This window comes from Gopherus flavomarginatus, chromosome 19 (assembly GCF_025201925.1).
Source record: "Gopherus flavomarginatus isolate rGopFla2 chromosome 19, rGopFla2.mat.asm, whole genome shotgun sequence".
Lineage (NCBI taxonomy): Eukaryota > Metazoa > Chordata > Testudines > Testudinidae > Gopherus > Gopherus flavomarginatus.
In genome coordinates, this window is record NC_066635.1 from 15662184 (window position 1) to 15680700 (window position 18517).

General features: G+C 44.5%; 1 protein-coding gene across 4 annotated transcripts in view; it reads right to left on the reverse strand.

Annotated features, from left to right (window-relative positions):
• Positions 1 to 667: 667 nt before the first annotated feature.
• SGSM2 (small G protein signaling modulator 2) overlaps positions 668 to 18517 on the reverse strand; it is a 132816-nt gene continuing 114966 nt past the window's right edge. For 3 of the 4 annotated variants that reach the window (XM_050929145.1, XM_050929143.1, XM_050929142.1), the window contains 7 exons: positions 16651 to 17064; positions 15436 to 15560; positions 14330 to 14412; positions 13670 to 13779; positions 9782 to 9878; positions 6849 to 7016; positions 668 to 5152 (listed from right to left, as the gene is read on the reverse strand). In XM_050929145.1, the coding sequence (XP_050785102.1) occupies positions 5064 to 5152; positions 6849 to 7016; positions 9782 to 9878; positions 13670 to 13779; positions 14330 to 14412; positions 15436 to 15560; positions 16651 to 17064 (1086 nt within the window). In that variant the 3' untranslated portion in view covers positions 668 to 5063. The remainder of the gene's footprint in view (positions 5153 to 6848; positions 7017 to 9781; positions 9879 to 13669; positions 13780 to 14329; positions 14413 to 15435; positions 15561 to 16650; positions 17065 to 18517) is intronic. The other variant, XM_050929144.1, reaches the window with a different exon arrangement.

Consider the following 18517-nt stretch of genomic DNA (forward strand, 5'->3'; position numbering starts at 1 on the left):
AAAGCATAAGGTTAGTGTTCTCTGGTCAGCTTTTTAAATCCTGCCCGTTAAATGGGACCAAAGTTCACAAAAAAGCCTTGACAATATGTGTTTATTCATATGTTACATTTAAAGATAAATAATTTTGAGCAATAAAGGAAAAATAATCTGCTCCTGACAAAAATAAATAAGGCAATGCACAATAGTCATAAAATACAATTATGCAGAACAGATACAACAATGTTTGCAGAGATTTTTTTTTTACATAGTAAAGAGTTGTATAGTACATTCCAAACAAAAAATAGTGCATTTTTTTTTTAAACAAAAATTCTTCAGGCTGGGTTTCTTGGAGAGTTTTTTTTTCTCCTGGCAGGATTTTTAATGGAATTTGTTTTCGCCTTTCAAAAGAACAAACAGATACACAAACTGCAAAGCATTTGGTAAGCCCCTCTGGCAACCATGCATTGGTCTATAATACAATTTGACACCAAGCTATAAATAATAGTGGTTTTAGGTGGCTTAGCACCCCAGCAACAGAATTAATTTAATTTAATCTTGAGCGTTCCCAAATTATTGGATGGTAACTGTTCCCCTCTCTCTTCAATTGCCTTTTATTTGGGCATTGAGTTATAGGTTTAAAAAGGGCTCCTTCCCCTTTAAAAGTCTCCCTCTGCCCATCTAACCTTTTGCATACACCTGAACCGTATGCAATTTTTGATGACTCTTTGTCATGAAAATGCAAGGTGCAGCTTTTAGTGTGTTTGGCCACCAGCACAGAACGAATGGCTAGCTAGATCTAATGAACTGCTCCTGGATGAAGCCTGTTAGCTTGGGAAAGCAGGCAAAGAACTGAAAGTGATGCTACGCTGCATCCCAGGAATTCAAAGAAACAATCGTTAAGTTGGTTGTTGCACTCAATTTGTTTTTCTTTCATAGATCCAATGGTATCTTCCCAAGGCAGCCTACTGTTTTAAGAGAGAGACTTTTGGGCCTTTTAAACTCATTGCTTCAATAACCACAACACCACATTGCATAGTCTTAACACCTTTTAGGGCCAAATCCAGCTGCTTTTACTCACCTGAATAATCCCACTAAAATCAGTGAGACTAGTCAAGGGACCTTAGCATGCCTGGCCTTAGAAAGGACCTGTTTACCACTTTGACAACATTTAATTCAAACCTTTTTGATTTGGTTTCTTTATTTTAACCACTGTCTTTTCCTCATCCCCTGTTCTATGAATTCAGTAAAACCCAGGTACAAGAACTAAGCAGTGCTACTGGCTAGCAGGAGCACTTTAAATACCTGTCACTTTGACCCCTTCGCACATTATCTCTGCAGAGCCTGAGTGCACCTCCCTTCAACACTAATGAACTGCATTTTGGGAAGACGCTCTGCTCCTCGATTTCAAAGGACCAGTAGCGGGATTTCTTGCCCAGGTCTGCTTGCTGCTAAGGAGACATGCTTTTGCACAACGCCGTCTCCACCTGTGTAGAATGGATTCTTGTTGAACAGCTGATGCATCATTCTGCAAAGAGAATGAAGCCCTGGGGAAAGTCAGGATGGTTCAAATCTAAGACTGCACAATCCTGCAATCAGCAGCTTTTCCCATAGAAAATCAGCAAGGAGAGGGGGATCTTTATGTATCGGCTAGAAGGGAGGGTAGGGAGCAAACCCATCCTGCAATAAATTAAGACGGAGAGGCCTTTCAAAATACACTGAGAATTTCCTCTGCCCTATTTTGTGAAATCAAAAAGGAACAGGTCACTTTAAAACTTCTCATTTCTCTCCTTAGTTCAGGTCACATGAAAGTTGATAGTGGTAACTGACTGCATGATATCTGGGTGTATCTGAAATGACAGACAGTCCTCTTAAGGGCCCAAGAAACTATACAAATGGCACAGATCAGATGGACAGACAGACTAGTGGAGCCAGGACATTGTTGCAACAATATTCTGGGGGGAAAAAATTTTTTTTTTTTGACTGAACAAGAAAGTTTTGAACACACCATTTTCTGGATAGCTTGATCAAGTAAGGCATGAATGACAACTCCTCATTTGTCAAAGTCAAAGGTCTACAGAAAGTGGATCAAATTTAAAAGCGACTTCCCCCTAACTTCACGAGGTATGGGCACATTACAGATTTATTATACATCTTCAATTCTATATTTAAACATCTTTTACTGTTTTTTTTTCAAAAACATCTGAGAATAAGGGCCTCTACCCATTTTATTGTATAACAAGGTGGAGATACTGTATAGTCTCATAATATTAAGGATACAAAAGTCTGTTGTGTCTTTATAAACCTGAAACTTATTTTTCTTGATTTGTAAAAATATAACAAAGAGGAATGAGTGTCCTGTACTGATTCTTTGGCATAATTCAGTCTGTATCTTTGCACAGACTTTAACTGAGGGTAATGTGCCTCAAATTTCACAGTGGGCCACTTGTGGATTATAACCTGTTTCAGAAATGCATCGGTTTACCAAACAATTTATACTGTGTAAAAGATGCAAGTGAAACAAACAGTCACTGGTCTAATACTAATACTTGAATGTTTAGTATTTTTCTAACTCTGGTCCTGTTAGTTCTAATGCTGAAATTTGGGTAGAGTTTTTCTTTTGTATTTTCAAACCTACAACTCTGATTTATTCCCTTCCTAGGAGAAATCCAGTAATGATCATCTAAGATAGACCCATATGTCATGGGTGCACTTTCCAGAAGGGCTTAGCGTTGGCCTAACCCTGTTTTCACTAAGTCCAAGGTGGAGTTTCACCAATGATGGTAATGGGCGCAACGTCACGCCAGCGGTCTTATCTTTCGAGAGTAGAATTTTCAAGAGGACTCTCAAGATGATCTCAACTTAAGGGTATTTGGATTCAGGGCTTTGGTTCAGGACTAAATTTCATTTTAATAGCTCCCTTGGAAGAGATTTAATCATCTTTAATATCGAGGCACGTTGGCAAAGGATGGAATTTTCAAAAGTGCGCAAATGATTTAGGAGCACAAGTCTCATGGCAAGTCAGTGGGACTTGCGCTTCTGGATTTTTTTTAAAAAGTGCCCATGTGCCTGTTCTAGTGAAATCAACGGGTAACTTCATTGGATGTTCATTAGGATCACATCTTATCTCATGCTGGCACAGTGATAATTCTCTTTCTGCTGCATCATTAAACTTTCAATCTAACTGATCAGTTTGAAGACTCTCACAGTATGTCTTGGATCTAGGCATGTACTATAATCTCTGTGGTGACACTGTGGAGATATAAACAAACTGACACTACAAACTAAAGCCCGAGGACAGTTCCTCAGCAGGTTTAAATTGTCACAACTCCTTACCCCAGTGGAGGAGGTGTAAGTATTGTGCCACCACTATAAACTTCAGCCTGATATGGAAATGAATGATGTAGGACCTCAGGAATACATGCGACTGACAGAGAGAGCTACTGTATCTTTACATGGAAACATTCCAGCCACAGCAAATGCAGTAAAATAAAGCCCAGCAAAATACACTTTTTTAATCTGGCAAATGCTGACACCTACATGGGAATTAGTGATGGCCTGGATTCTATTTTTCAGAAGTCATGCAGTCCTACAGCTCTCTGAGAAGTCAGATGTACAAATTCCAGGGGACATGTATTTGTGAGGTTCTACAGTACATTAAAGCCCCACTCCTGCCCTCAGTTTTCCTGTTGCAGATCCCTGCACTTGCCCCACTCCACATAGGTGCAGGAGTGGGAGATCCAACCACACGAGCAGGGGCTTAATTTCCTATGCACTAGGCCAGATTTCAAGATCTGACTAACCTGCAAGTGTAAACTATATAGGGCCAGATTCTGCCACCTTGGAATACTTTCAGAGTAAGGTACTGACTACTTAGTGTGGGGAAAGGTAGCAGAAATGTATCCCTGATAGCTGGAGCCTCTTTTATTTATACTGTGGTAGCACCTTGGGTCCCCAGCCCAGAACTCTATTGTGCTAGGCCCTGTCCAAAAAACAAAAAGCCAGCTCCTACTCTAAAGAGACTATAATCTTTCTGGCCCAGATTCAGCACCACAGTAAGCACAAATGTAAAGCTAAGCAGATGTGTAGTGGTCAGCAGCACAGGGATGGATTTAATCACATGCTCAGGGGTTTTGCTGAAGTAGGGCTGTGGGCACTGAAAATTGTTCTTAATGTCTTCTCAGACCAATTTCACTGAATTGTTAGCAAACAATCTGGAGAGGAATGATGTAGCATCTTGTATCTCTGGAGGAAGCAATTTACAAGTTGCCCCCTCAGATTTTAATCCTAGCTTTCCTCTTCTAGTAAAGGCTGAAACAGATGGCTGGCCTAAGCATACCTGACTTGACTTGCATGGTCCCTGTAGATATGCTGCAGCTAATGGTATACTGCCAGGAGTCACTGGGGCTTAACACCTCTCATGTTTTGGCCTAGTGAAGATATTTGACCAGGATTTTTCTGAGTAAGCGGGCTTGGCTTCTCTGGTTCTCGGAGGCAGGGTGTTTTTATATCTTCAATGGCATGATTTCTAACCTGATTACAAATGGTTCTAGATAACAGGATGGAAAGTCACCATATGGACAAAACACTCTTGGGAGCTGGGGCATCCTTTCACGTATCCTAGGTGAGCTCTACGGCATTTTCTTGTCTAAGATCCCGATCCAGTGCTCACAGACTTCACTGGGCGTTGAATTGGGGGCCTTAAGTCTGCATGCCCAGGGAGTTTCTGTCGAGCACAAAATCTTCCTAGTGTGTTAAGGGTCTGATAGGTCAATGTATGACTCCAAAAACGAAAATTCCTTTTGTATCTCAGACATGTAGCTGGACAATATCTAGAGACTCAGAGAGGGTAGAATGCCAAAAAAAGTTTTGCCTCGCAATACCAAGTGAGCATAACACTGACTATCCAACACAAACCTCATCATCTGGTGGTGGAAAATTTCGTTTGTTTTAAAAGTCTATTACAAATCTCTGGACTATTTACTACATTACATGGAAGATGCAATTAAAACATCATCTGAAGTTACAGTGCAAGAAATGCCTTGTCCCACAGTCAGCACTAAGCCCGTGTTCCGCTCGGTCCGCGGTCATTTGTTTTCAATCAGCGTTTGCACTTTGTAGACGAGGCCCCTTGCGATCATCAGGATTTCCTGGGCATTGTGATGCTCTGACATTTCTACAAGAGAGAGACAGACACTGATTTGTACCTGCCAGCCTCAGGCACTCAGGCTCCTGCAAGCCTGTGAGAGACATACGTGCAGCCATCGAAAGCACTGCATGACTGTTGATTTGCAGAGTCAACTGTGCCATAAAAATTCCAGGATTAATTCTTGGGGGGCTAACGGTCCAGAGATCCTACCTGCAGTGCTAACAACCCCTTTTGTTTCAGTTTTAGTACTAGGGAAAATCCCAACTCCCTACACAGGGATCAGAGGAGGTATAGGCTAGTTTGGTACCTACACAGGTTAGAATGCTGGCTGCTTTCAGTCTCTCGTAGGCATGTGTACACGTGCTGTAGGACCAAAAAGTTTGGGGCTGTAAAAGTCTTAAATTTCTCAGCAACAGAACGCTTGCTGCTTTAATGTTTAAAATATAGTTTAAAGGTTCCACCAAAACCTTCCAGTGAGGGTCCCACTTCCACAAAGGTGCCTGCAAATAGCTCTGCTGAACTCAGTGAGACTTTAACATGTGCTGGCAAGACTGGAACCGCAATGAAGTAGCTCTCCAAGAGATGGCAGCCGTGATGTGTGACGAAACAGGGGTTGTCTACATGGGAAAAGTGCCTGGAATACCTATTCCAGAATAAGCTATTCTGCAATAACTATGCCTGAATAGCCCCCCGCATCTGGACACTTATTCTGGTCAAGGTGGGTCTTTTACCAGTTTAGCTTAATCCACTTCTGAAGCAGATTAAGCTACATTGGAAACAGGCACCCTTAGTCCAGAATAGATATTGCCACAAGAGCTGGTCCAATCAATTTCCCTGAGCAGAGGGAGCGGGTGGCCCAGGGCATAAGAGCAGCTAAAGCAGATACGAAACTGGATTCAGGGCTGCTGAAATCTATGGCTGAATCTCATAACTGTAATTCTTTTCAAATAGTTTAATGATTCATGGTGGAAGATAAGAATCTTAGACTCCAATTCAGGAATGCTTTTAAGACCGTGCTAAACTTCCATAGGATATAAACTCGTATTCAGCAAAGCACTTGGCCATGACTTGCCTTGCAGCATATTCTGCTGCACTGCAGCTCTGTGTTTGGTAAGGGACATATTGTACCATGGCGGGATTACTTCTTGCAGGGCTGCCATGTAAGGACCCAATCCTGCAAATGCTCAAGGACATGAGTAATTTGCTTTCCACAGGACTCTTCGCATTAAGAAAGTTACTTGTGTGCTTAAAGTGTCTGTAGGATCAAGACATAAAGGTGGAAAGCACTCTGGTAATCTTAAACCATACGTCTGACCATTGAGTTTTTATAGCATGTTGGTAGGGCCTCGGAGAGAAAAAGGTTGAGAACCCCTGATCTACGGCCACCAGAGAGGTTACCTGCATATAAAAACTGTGGCCACCAGTGAGGAGTGAGTTTGGGTTCCTCTGCTTTTTGGGTGCCCACCTTGAGACACCTTCTTAAGAGTCCTAGCTTTTGAAAAGTGCAGAACACCCACCCTCTGGAAAACAGCTCCATTAACCTGTTCAGACCCAAACATGGTGACCAGAATCACTAGTCACTTGAAAATCTTGGCCTATTTCCCACACCCTGATCTAAAAAACCCACCAGACAGTAATGGGGAGAATGTAAGGAGAGGAGAATGACACAATTCAGCTGCTTTTTATCAACGGGTATTTAAAAAAAACCACACTCATTTCTTACCATTAAAAAACTTGATGATATCGGTGAAGTCCATGTTGTTATCACGGATAATCTCTCGATAGACCTCCACTAGTGCTAAGGCAATGAAAAGGACAAAATGTTCTGAAGAGATGTGCTTTGCTGCCCAAATAACTTCCCACACTGTAAATACATCCTCGTACAACAATTCTGAATGGGAATAAACATTACAAGAGCATCTGATTATTCAAGCTGACCATTTCTGTTTCTCAAAGGACATGTTTTCTAGGGCCTTAGGCAGAGGTCAAACAGTACTAGGAGACAGATTCTGACACTCACATGAGTCATGGTGGCAAAACCTGCTCCTTAGCGGTTAGACAGGCTCAGTGCGCTGTCAAAGAATAAGCTAGCTTTGGTTCTGAGTTTTTGTTTATACAAAAACTTCCTATGAATAGAAAAATTTTCTAGATTGAAAAATAAAAAACGACAGATCTCCCTTTTGGGAGGTGGGAATGAAACGTTCCCTTAAACACAGGGGATTTCAACAGCACTGGGCTGTTCCCTGGAGACTAGAAACTGAGTGAAAAGAAATATATAACTAGCAGAGAGGGGGGTTATGGGAGTAAACGAGATTTTTTTCGCAGATTACAAAGACAAAGACATACAAAGCAAATACAGATCACGGTGCAGGCATGTAACAACAGATATGAGTTTGCCACTAGGTGTATACTCTCAATGGGCCGGCGCACATCCCAAGCAAGCGAGACACAAAGGAGTGAGTCAGTGTGCTCTGTTGGACTGGAACTGTGAGGCAGAGAGGTGGAGTGACTTGTCCCCAGGCAGGCCAAGGGCAGAGCTGGAATCAGTCTCCAGTTTCCCCTTCCTCTGTCTTGTCTAGTTAGATGCTAGGATCCAGATGTGTAAAGGTATTTTGAGGCTTAACTGGATTTTCAAAAGTATCTAGGTGCCCATTTCCCATTCATTTCAATGGCTTGAGGCACCTAGGTGCTTTTGAAAATCCCAGTAGGTGCTTAAATACCTTTTAAAAATCTAGCCCTAAATTTTCTGCGCCAGGGATCAGCTCTTACTTTGTTTATGGACAATATGTAGGGCCCCAATTTTGACTGGCGCTTCTAATCCTAAATCTTCACTATTTATTAACAAGAAACAATCTCACTTCCTTGAGGGTTTGAAAGCACTGTCTGCCCTGCTGAGGTTGTGGCTTTAAAAAAGCTTGCACAGGAATTGTTACAGCAAAGAACAAGCCATAAAGGTCTCATGGCAGTTTCTGTATTTTGCTGGGCTGAGAGTGGCTGCTTCTTGCCAATGTTGTTGTGGGTACAGGCAGTGAGGCATAAACCAGACGCAGAAACTGATCATTAAGGGCTACCAGGTGCTGGTGGAAACTGGAGCAAGTCCATAGAAAGCAGTGGGGTTAATTCAGATTTCCACCGACATGCCTGCGAGCAGAGTTTGGCTCTAACAGTTCAAAACTCTCAGATCACCTGGGCCCAGTGACTGCGTAGGCTCTGCAGCAGTAAGACTCAGACCTCAGTGGTTCAGGAGCTAAATTAGCCATTAACATTACCCAAAAGTCATGCAAATTCATTGTTTCATTTACTATAGTGCTATATATTCACATTTAAACAGTCTGATGGGGAACGACTTTGTTTTTATATAGATTATGCTCACAGCAAAATGATAGACCAAGTATTATTATTTTGTATCAAGTACAATTGGTTAATAAGATAGTAAAAGCATCCTGATTGGTTAATAACTTAATGAAATCACACAGTGTTTTAATATCATGTGGGATAAAGAGCCACTCGCAGCTCACGAGCCTCAGTCTGAGTATCACTGGTCTACAGTGTGTGTTTTGGTTGTGGTCCTCTTTGGAGGAGGATTTGGGGGTCCCTTCAGAATCCTCTTCCCCACCCACCATCTGCTCCAGCGAGAGAGAGAACCCACAGACAGGATCTCGTTTTTTCTCCTTTTTCATCTCTTCTTTGCAAGACTCGCACTTAAAACATGTGAACATCTGTACTTTTCATAGCTGAGTGTTAACATTTCTTTAAGCATCTGCTCTGGGGAAAGCTGGCGTGTGTCTGTTTACATGAACTATTGACTTGTTCCACAGCAAGCAGCGTCTCCTGATTTGTAAAAAGAACAGGAGAACTTGTGGCACCTTAGAGACTAACACATTTATTTGAGCATAAGCTTTCATGGGCTTTTTGCGGGTACAGACAAACACAACTGCTACTCTGAAATCTGTCTTGGTCTGTGGAGATTGGTTATGATACGCTTCTATTAAATGGTGGGAGAGGACATCCTCGTGTTTGGGATAGAGCAGGGATGGCCAACCTCTGGCTCCGGACCCACATGCGGCTCTTCAGAAGTTAATATGTGGCTCCTTGTACAGGCATTGACTCCGGGGCCAACTTTCCAATGTGCTGGGGGCTGCTCACTGCTCAATCCTTGTCTCTGCCACAGGCCCTGCCCCTACTCCACCCCCCACCCGAAGGCTGTAGTGCCCTTGCTCCTGCACGCTATGAAACAGCTGATCGGGAAGGGAGTGGGAGGTGCTGATCAGCAGGACTGCCAGCGGGCGGGAGGCACTGGGAGTGGGGTGCGGGAGCTGATGGGGGGGCTGCTCATGTATTATTGTGGCCCTCTGGCAACCTGCATTGGTAAATCCTGGCTCCTTCTCAGGCTCGGGTTGGCCAGCCCTGGGATGGAGGATTATGTGTAATGTGGTAGCACCTACAGGCCCCAACCAAGACTAGGTTGTGCCAGGTGCCTTGTACTATCTTCAGAGCTATTGCTGGGCTGATTTGTTAGAAGACAAATTGAGAATTATATCTAGGGTCCCTGGCATGACCATGCCAGCTTCTGTTTACCATTCCTACTCCTAAAACCGAACCCCACACTGCTCTCTGCATTGCACGACACGGGAGTCAGGCTCTGAGTGTTATTACCTCTTTTAAAATCAAGCAGGAACCAACGATAGCAGAAGTAAAAGTGGGTGTAGTCTCCGTTTTGGTGCATCAATTCAAAGAGCTCACTGTCTAGAATCTGGAAAACAAAACAAAACCATTAAACTTCAGTATCCTGCCTCCAACAGCGCCGGTATCAAACGCTTCGAGCTGATTCTCTGGGCTCCACCTGACTGTGCAGTTAAAGTTGCTCCTTAGCTGCTCTAACACCACTACCATCCGCCAGTGACTCTCCTCTCTGTCTCCCTCCCCTGACGTGACCCTGCACCAGAGGTGGGAGGGGAAAACAGCCGGTGGAGGAGGTTACCTCCACCAGCTGCGACAGCTGAGAGTTCCCCTACAGCAGTGGAATTCTCCACTGGTCACCCCCAACCAGAATACAGCTCACGGTGGCCACCCTGGGCTAGAGCATCCAGCCATTCGTTTTGGAGCAGTTGTGCTGGAAGAGGAACAAAACCTTTGCTCACAAATGTACAGAAAAACAGAGCAGAACGTTTGTATAAACCTCTGGGGCCAGATCCTCAGAAACTGGCTGAGTTTCGCTGACGCTGACAGCAATGGTGACATACCCTGGCTGCAGCTGCTTAGCTGAGTTCCCACCATCACACGGGCAGGGGGGTGGCAGTTGTGTACAGCTGTTTGGACACCACTTCAAAAACCAGGGGACAAAGCATCCAGCTGGCATAGCCGAGTTAATATTGCTGAATGTGGGGTGTCTGATCACTCTAGCCCCTTAATGTCTCACCTACCCTTACTTGGGGGTAGCGGGGAGAGACAGAATGGGACTAATAGAGCAAGGCAGAAGAAGGCAGGACTGCAGGCTTTTGCCACTGCGTGTCCTTGAATGTGTCATTTAAGTTCTCTGTGCCTCAGTCTCTTCATCTGTACAATGAGGATTACCCTTATTTTCCTCGCCGGGGGATGGCATGCAGGTTGATATTTGTAGAGTGATTTAAGGTCCCCAAGGGATAGGGCTGTTACCTGTCTGCAGCAGCAGCATCCTAAGGTCCCATATGCACCTTTTGAAAATCTCTCCCCCCGTGGCCCGAGTTCTTGGCAGACCATATTTCACCCTCGCTCCAGAAGGTCAGAGCAGTGGTTGGTCATTGCAGCACGGTAAAGCCTGGGTCTGGGGCCACGGTGCCCCAGAGGGGTCCCATACCTGGTTGCCGTTCCAAACACGTGGGTCACGGGAAGGGAAGAAAGATTGGGAGCTACTGCTTGAATGTCAGCAGCTCTGCCCGCTGCTTGCCGGCAGCAGGTAATCCCAGGGCTGGCTCGTGGGCGCTGACATTTATCAAAACAACAAACTAAAACGGCACAAATCAAGACGTGTCAGTCGCTTGCCATGGAAGCTTTTTGCTGCAGGGACCATTTATTTGTTAGATGTTTGTGCAGCTCCTAAGATGGTGGGGTCCAGCAATACAAATAACAGAGATCTACCAGCCTGCATTGTGGTCGAGAAGTTCAAAGAAGCTAATGATGCGTCCAGTCCTGCAAGACTGACTCACATGAGTGGTCTCACGGATTTCCACAAAATTACTCATTTAAGGATTGCAGGGACTAGATTTTATAATCTGCTCCATTTTGTTATATGGAGTAATCTCTACTTAGACTATGAATTGTAACTCGCTGCAGCATGGAAGATCCATAAAATGCGAAGACCTCTCACCAGATATTAGGTGAATGTCTCAAACATAAAATGTGGAAGTGAATCAAAGTTAAGATGTTTTCTCCCAGAGGCCAATTGATGGGCTAGTGCGTGAGCGCCTCTTTCACTGACGCCTGCCCAAGGTTCTGAAGTAAGTTGCTATTCAGCAGCAAAAGTGTTGAATGTGTTGGCCCTCCCAGCCATCTTCCTTATTTAATCTGTTCTGATATTTTTATTGCCCTTTAAAATCTGCCACAGAGCCGCAGGATTGGACAGCCAGACCCGGAAATACAATTTCAATAAACTCCACTGCCCTGGATCTGTTCTAATACATTTGCTCATTCAGCACAATAAGCCAAATGTAACCGTTTGTTTGGATTAGCAGTGGCTCTCAACCTTTCCACACTACTGGACCCCTTTCAGGCGTCTGATTCTCTCCTTCCAAGTTTCACCTCTCTTAAAAACGACTTGCTCACAAAATCAGGCATAAAAATACAAAAGTGTCACAGCACACTATTCCTGAAAAATGGCCGACTTTCTCATTTTTACCACATAATTATAAAATAAATTGATTGTAATATAAATCTTGTACTTGCATTTCAGTATCTAGTATATAGAGCAGTATAAACAACTCATTGTCTATGACTTTAGCAGTGCTTTTTATGTAGCCTGTTGTAAAACTAGGCAAATATCAGATGAGTCGATGGACCCCCTGGAAGACCTCTGTGTACCCCAGGAGTGTGTGTACCCCTGCTTGAGAACCACTCAGCTGGTTTACTCACCAAGTACAACCAGATGAACAATAAACAGAGACAGTGCCATAAAGTAACTTCCTCTGATTAAGAAGCCCCTATCCTAGAGTGTTACCAGCATATTGCTTACTTACTGTTTATGGTAATAAGTACTACATGCATGAGTCTTTAAAGAATTGGGGCCTCCAATTTGGATATGAATAAACATATACTAAGTAAAATAGCTTCGTGTTAATGTTTTCACATTATGTGAATAACAAATTATTTTTATTTTAATCTCAAAGTCTGCATTAAGGTTGAGCCGAGTTTTTATATTTAAAGCAAAGTTTCAAGCACTGTGACACGTATGAATACAGCACATCTTCCCCAAAATTACAGCACTTAATCTCTAAGTACACAATGACTCTTCTGAGAATTTGCAATTAAATTGGTTGATAAAGGATCAAATTTTAAAGATACTTAGTGAGGTTTTTTTTGTCTCCAATGATTTTAAACAGACACAAGCTTCCCATATAGTTAAAACTAATTTTATAAAGATCAAATGTCATATCTAAATATCTGTGTGTAGACATATTTATAGCATTGGATGTGTTTCCATCTTAATTGGTTAAGCTGAGTACCTGTCACCCTCCTTGCATGCCAAATCTTTCTTTTGTTAAACTTAAAATGATAAAACCATAATGTTTTGTACTTATTATTATTTGTAACCATTTACCCTGGAAAACTGAGATCAGATGCAGCAGGGGGGTTTTGTTTGGTTTTTCCCCAAAAGTTGTGATCTTCTTATAAACAACCCAGCTAAAAAATTATGTGGGTGTCTGTCCTCCTCTCTCTCTCACACGTGCTTTGCTCTAGATACACACAATGAAGCAGTGGCCCAGACAGGATCGTATCAACCATCACTGCTCCTGACTGCTTTTCCCCCCACCCTCGCCCCACCTTCCTTGCCTTGCAGTGAAACTTTGGGGCGAAATACATCACTCCAAGGTTATAGTAAGAAGAGCCTGCCAAGAATACAGATCCAGTCAGTGCAAGTCCTGCAGGTGAGCTCAAAGGAAAGCCAAGACAACTCACCGTTCTTTCCTTCTCAGCTGCTCTAGGGGGGCCTGAGCCTTCTCACATTGAATCAGCCCATAGACCCATATGTTGTCATTACTCTTTGTAGCTGGTGTGCAGGATGATTGGTCCATGTGCTTTGTAGGCAGAGCTGTGCTGTACCAGAGAGGCTCAGCGCTCCTGCCAAAAGCTGTATGGGACTCTGTGATCCCAAACGTCACTTGCTACCTGCACAGAGCAGACACCCAGGAACTGAGATGCTTAACCTCCCAATGGAGCGGTCACCACCTCACTGCATCGGCAGGAAGAGCTTGCCCAAGAGCAGGGCAGCTTTAAACTAGTAAGACACCAAGGCCGCTACAAATATACTTCCCCTGCCCTAACCACAGCTCCTCTCCACTGCGGACTTGCCTGAATTAGCGATCGCATGTTGGCAAAATGTGTGTCCATAGCACCTCCGTTGGGGAAATTCTGGCTCATTCTCTTCATTAGGTGGCTGAAGCAGCTGTACGCCAGTTGATCTGTGGAAAGAAGGTGGATGGATCAGAGTGCTGCAAAACCTGGGACCCACGTTTGTACTGGACAAGGCAATATGTTGCAGGGTAAGGGTGCACTTCTCTGCACCCTTACCCCTGGGGGTGGGGGCAGCTTTCTCCTTCCAAATCTGTTGTTTTCCCCCGTGATCAATGCTGGGTGAAAATATGAGGCAGGCCACTGGAATGTCTGTTCTGATTGCAGAGCCTCTCTTACTAGTGGTGACTTGAGAGGCAGAAGGAACCCAGCTAGACTTGCAGATCCCATGTCGAGTTTGCAGCGCCAGCAGCTACAATACTGTGACCTCTGTTCACAAGTCAACTTTCGCCTCAGACTAATGCATAGGGAATCCCCAGGAGGCCATTGTGAGTCACTTCGCAACAGGAAGATGACTGGAAGGCTGCAGGCTTCCGTTTAGGGGAGTTGCCATTACATAATGCACACAACTTCCTCCCAAATGTGGTACTTTTTTGACTCAGTGTGTTCCAAGGGCTCCTCCTGGCAAAGCATTACAAAAGGAAAACTTGACCCGCTTACCATTATCAAGTATAACCATGAGAGGAGCCAGCAGGTCACACATGCCTTGGACGTATCCAACTTCCAGGTGCTCCCAAACATAACTGCACGAAGAAAGAAACAGAAGAGACACTAGCAAACGTAGTCTCTAAATCCCCTCTGCTGGACTGTTTTTAGTGAATGTTAAGACCCAACTCCCATAGAAAGCCCTGTGTCTAGCTTCAGTGGGTGAATTCCCCAAGGAGGAAGCCAGTTGGGCTTACAGAAATCACCCTAAAAACCTCTACAGTTTAATAGAGAACGAGATCCTTTCTTACAGCTTGTCTGCACCAGCCTGTAGCATTCTGTGTGAGGGAGAGAACTTTCTACTGCTCCAAAAACCCCCTCTGGGGAGGTGCGCTGGGAATTCTCTGTGAGGGAACAGCTGCATATTAGTCATATTACAGCCAGCGGGAATCCAGCCCCGGATTCCAGCTTTCAGAACCATGCCCTAGAAAAGTAGATTTAAAGCACTGTATGGAGTTCAAATACCATTTGACTGGGGCAGAAGGTAGCTCATACCACGTAATTTAGATTCAGAAACTGTAATCCGGAGGCTTATGGAAAACCCCAAACAATGCACAGCCTTGAATGTCTGAGCATCCAGACTTTTCCTGTGAGAAGTAAGCTTTAGTTTTTTGACTCATTTTCTGGTAAAGCAGGACACTCCGCTAGCAGCAACACTGCTAAAGGGATTGTAATGACTGTTCCAAGGGGTCTGGGGTACTGGAGGGGGTTTGATCTGGAAATGTATCCTTCCCATCTGCTTAAATGTCACTCTAGCATCTCAGCACCTCAGTTTCCTTTATTAAATTGATCTTTGCTACTCCCCTGGGAGGTAGGAAAGCATTATCTCCATTTTACAGGTGAGGAACAAAGTAGATTACAAAACTTGTCCAAGGTGATAGAGAGAGCTTGAAGCTGGGACTTCACTAAATTATCTATCCTACCTCATCTTCTTTCTCTCAAAGCTTTTGGCCGTACCTTACTGCACTGTGGAGGGATGGGAGAGGGACACACTAGCTAATATTAACCCAAGTTAGCTGCAGTACAGTGAGGAGACATGTTCACTTTGCAAGCTGTGTTACCTGCACATGATGTTTCTGAGTTTCTCCAGGTTAGCAGCAGTAAAATACCAGTAATTCCGGTCACACCTCTGGACATCTTTATCGATTCTATGCAGATTTAAGGCAACAGTGTCCAGTAATTCTATCTAGGAGGTTTAAAAAAAACCCCAGTGAATCACATTTGCTGTTAAACAAAAGATGCTTCTAGAGATGAAGCTGAGTTAAGAAGCAGGAAGGCGGCTGGATTCAGCCTCGTTCCCCTAAATCCCACTGGAAAGCTCTTTGAGACTGGCAGATGAAAAGTGCTCTATCTGTGCTGGGTATTACCATTACCAAGAGGGTGCTCCAAGCAGCACCAGAGCTTGCTTACCTGGCTCCTGCACTCACCACAACTGCACAGGGAGAATCCTGGGGGAGCCGTGGCCTGAGTGCATTGCACTCTGGCAATTTCCAGCTGCGTATAGGCCCTTGGCAGCCAGCTGGCCCAGTTCAGAGCAACCCCTAGGATTCCTGAAACACAGTGGGAACCAGGGGCTGGTGGGGGTTGGCCCAGAGAGGGCGCTAGAACTGACTTCCCTCATTGCTGTTGAACTGAGTAGATTTTGGCACACCAGAGAATTTGATCCCGGATGTGACTGAACCTGGAAAGGCTAGACTCCCACACCGCATCTTAAATACATATAGCTCCCTGGGAGGCATTAATAGAGCAGCTACCCACTTCACTGCTGTTGAAAGTCCCAGGTACAGTGCATCTGCTCTCCTTGCTCAGCCATCCAAACGCATCCAGCGTTGCAGGGGATTATTAATGGGCAATGGCAGGCTTTTGGCAGGAACAGGCCTGAAGCAAGAAAGCTTAAATCTGCCTATAGCAACGCTAATATCCAAGCAGGTGGATTCGGGCTAGGGTGCAGTTTCATAGGTTAGGATTTGGATCAGACAGCGCCAGACTCTCATGGGTGGTTCCTTTGAGATTTTGGCCACCTCTGAATTGGACTCAGAAGAAAGGCTGCTCTTGATTTGGATCTAACCCAGCAGTAAAACAGCTCAGATGGATTTGGATGCAGGGGTTCCCTCCCGCTCCCTGACATTTAGAGTTTAGGTTCTGGTTTTGGCCTATCCTTAGTTAAATTCTGCTTGACAGAAAGGCTGAAATACATGCAGGGCCTTGGAGAGGAAGAGAAGGAAGAGTGCTCTGCAGACGCAGGTCAATGCATAATAGGGTAAATGGTGACCTACTGTATAGGCTGTTCCACAAACAGAACCAATGTCCTCTCCAGACGTTAAATAATCCAACTGGGAGCACAGCTGTTCCTCCATTACAGAATCCTGAGGCTCTGAGGGGACCGCCTTGGCTTTCTGAGCCTGGGTCAGATCCAGATCTGGTCTTTCTGAGTCGGCGCTAACTTCTTCCTCCTCCCCGTCCTCAAAGCAGACACTCTGCCCGTCATCGATGCTGGACAAGATGCCCGAAGTGACCGAGTAATTCCGAGAAGAAGGCAACCCGGAGTCGGGAGAATCAAATTCTACTGATTGCTGTTCTGCTGCAGCCGCGGCGACGGGAGTGTCGACGTTCACCACGGTCAAAGCGGGGTCAACCGGACCTTTTAAATCTCGCTCTGTTGAGTCCATTTCATCTACAGATATGAAGACCTGATGATGATGATGATGATGATTGCAGGAGGGGAAAAAAATGGAAAGACCAAATGAGTGCCAAACTCGTGTGTGGGTCTAGGTTATTCCAATAGACATGATCACTGAGTCAGTAGAGCATTTGTATATTCTCACATGCAGCATCCGTGCGTGGATAAATTATAGCTGAACAAAGTGGATCTACCCAGATTTTACAATGAACTTAGAGGCTAGATGTGGTCAGAGAAGGGACTCTAAAAGTAATATTCACTTAGGAACTTATATCTGCACACCGTGTCCTTAATTTTCAAAAGTAATTTGATGTTGAATGTCTGTTTTTGGGCACCTAACCCGAGTCATGTTTAAAAGGGCCTGACTCTAGCACCCACCTGCTGAAAAATCAAGCCCCTTTATAAAACGTCTCTAGCTGGGCACCCAAAAACGGAGGCACCCAAGTTAAGAAATCACTCGTGAACCTGGAGCTACTGGCCTTCAACTCATGCTCGCTTCCTTGTGTTGGGCAGTCAAACTTCATCTTTTTTTTTTTTAAACTTGCTACAGATTTTGGGGACAAGTTCTGTTCTCAGTGAAGTGAGCCGACTCCTTATTGTTTGGAAGAGAAGTGCATAGCTTAGACTAACCGTGAATGTGTGTGATGGGGCTTTTATAGTCACAGATGGCTAGAGACGGGAGACATCCGTTAGGTCACTGTCTATCCCTTCTAGCAATGTGGGTTTGTTCTGGACAATACAGTCTTACTGTCCACTTGACTTTCATTTTTTTCCCTAAAGCTTTGATGACTAGGATTTTTTTTTTTAATATATCCACGTGCATGAATTTAAGTGCTTTTGAAAGGTGCCAGATTAGTAGCCCTGGAGATGCAACCAGGGCAGCGCCAGTCTCCTCCTCCAATGCACAGCCTACCAGTGCGGCTAACACCTAACCTTATGTCACAAGGGCTATTCAGTCTGCCTACCTATTCTGTGCTCAGCATCTAAGCTTAGAATGATGAGGGTGGACCCAAACTCTGGGGTCATCTCTGATTTGAGCACCTGCCTACTAGCGATGAAACTGAGAACCACCACACGGTTGCTGGAATAGTAATGGCCAATCAGTATTGCTCTTGGCTGGATTTGAACTCAGAACTCAAAGACAAAAATAACTTCAGAGCCACTATCAATCCCTTGAGCCAATCCATTCCCCAGAGGTTCTTAACTGAGAGGGATTTTCTGCTGCTGTGGTAGACAGAGGCCATGAAAGCCCCTTAGCCAGCTGCAGGAGAATACCCCCAATGCAAGCTTAGGAACAACCACAGACTACCCTACATGTGCCCCGTTGCAAGCCTTGGCATGGTACAGCCATAGCCCAGACTTGACAGAGATTCCAGGATGCAGAGCTGCTGGGCAGGCTCTAATTGAGAGCAGCTCCCTGTACCGCCTAAATTATGCAGACGGCAGTTTCCTAAGGGTGCCTC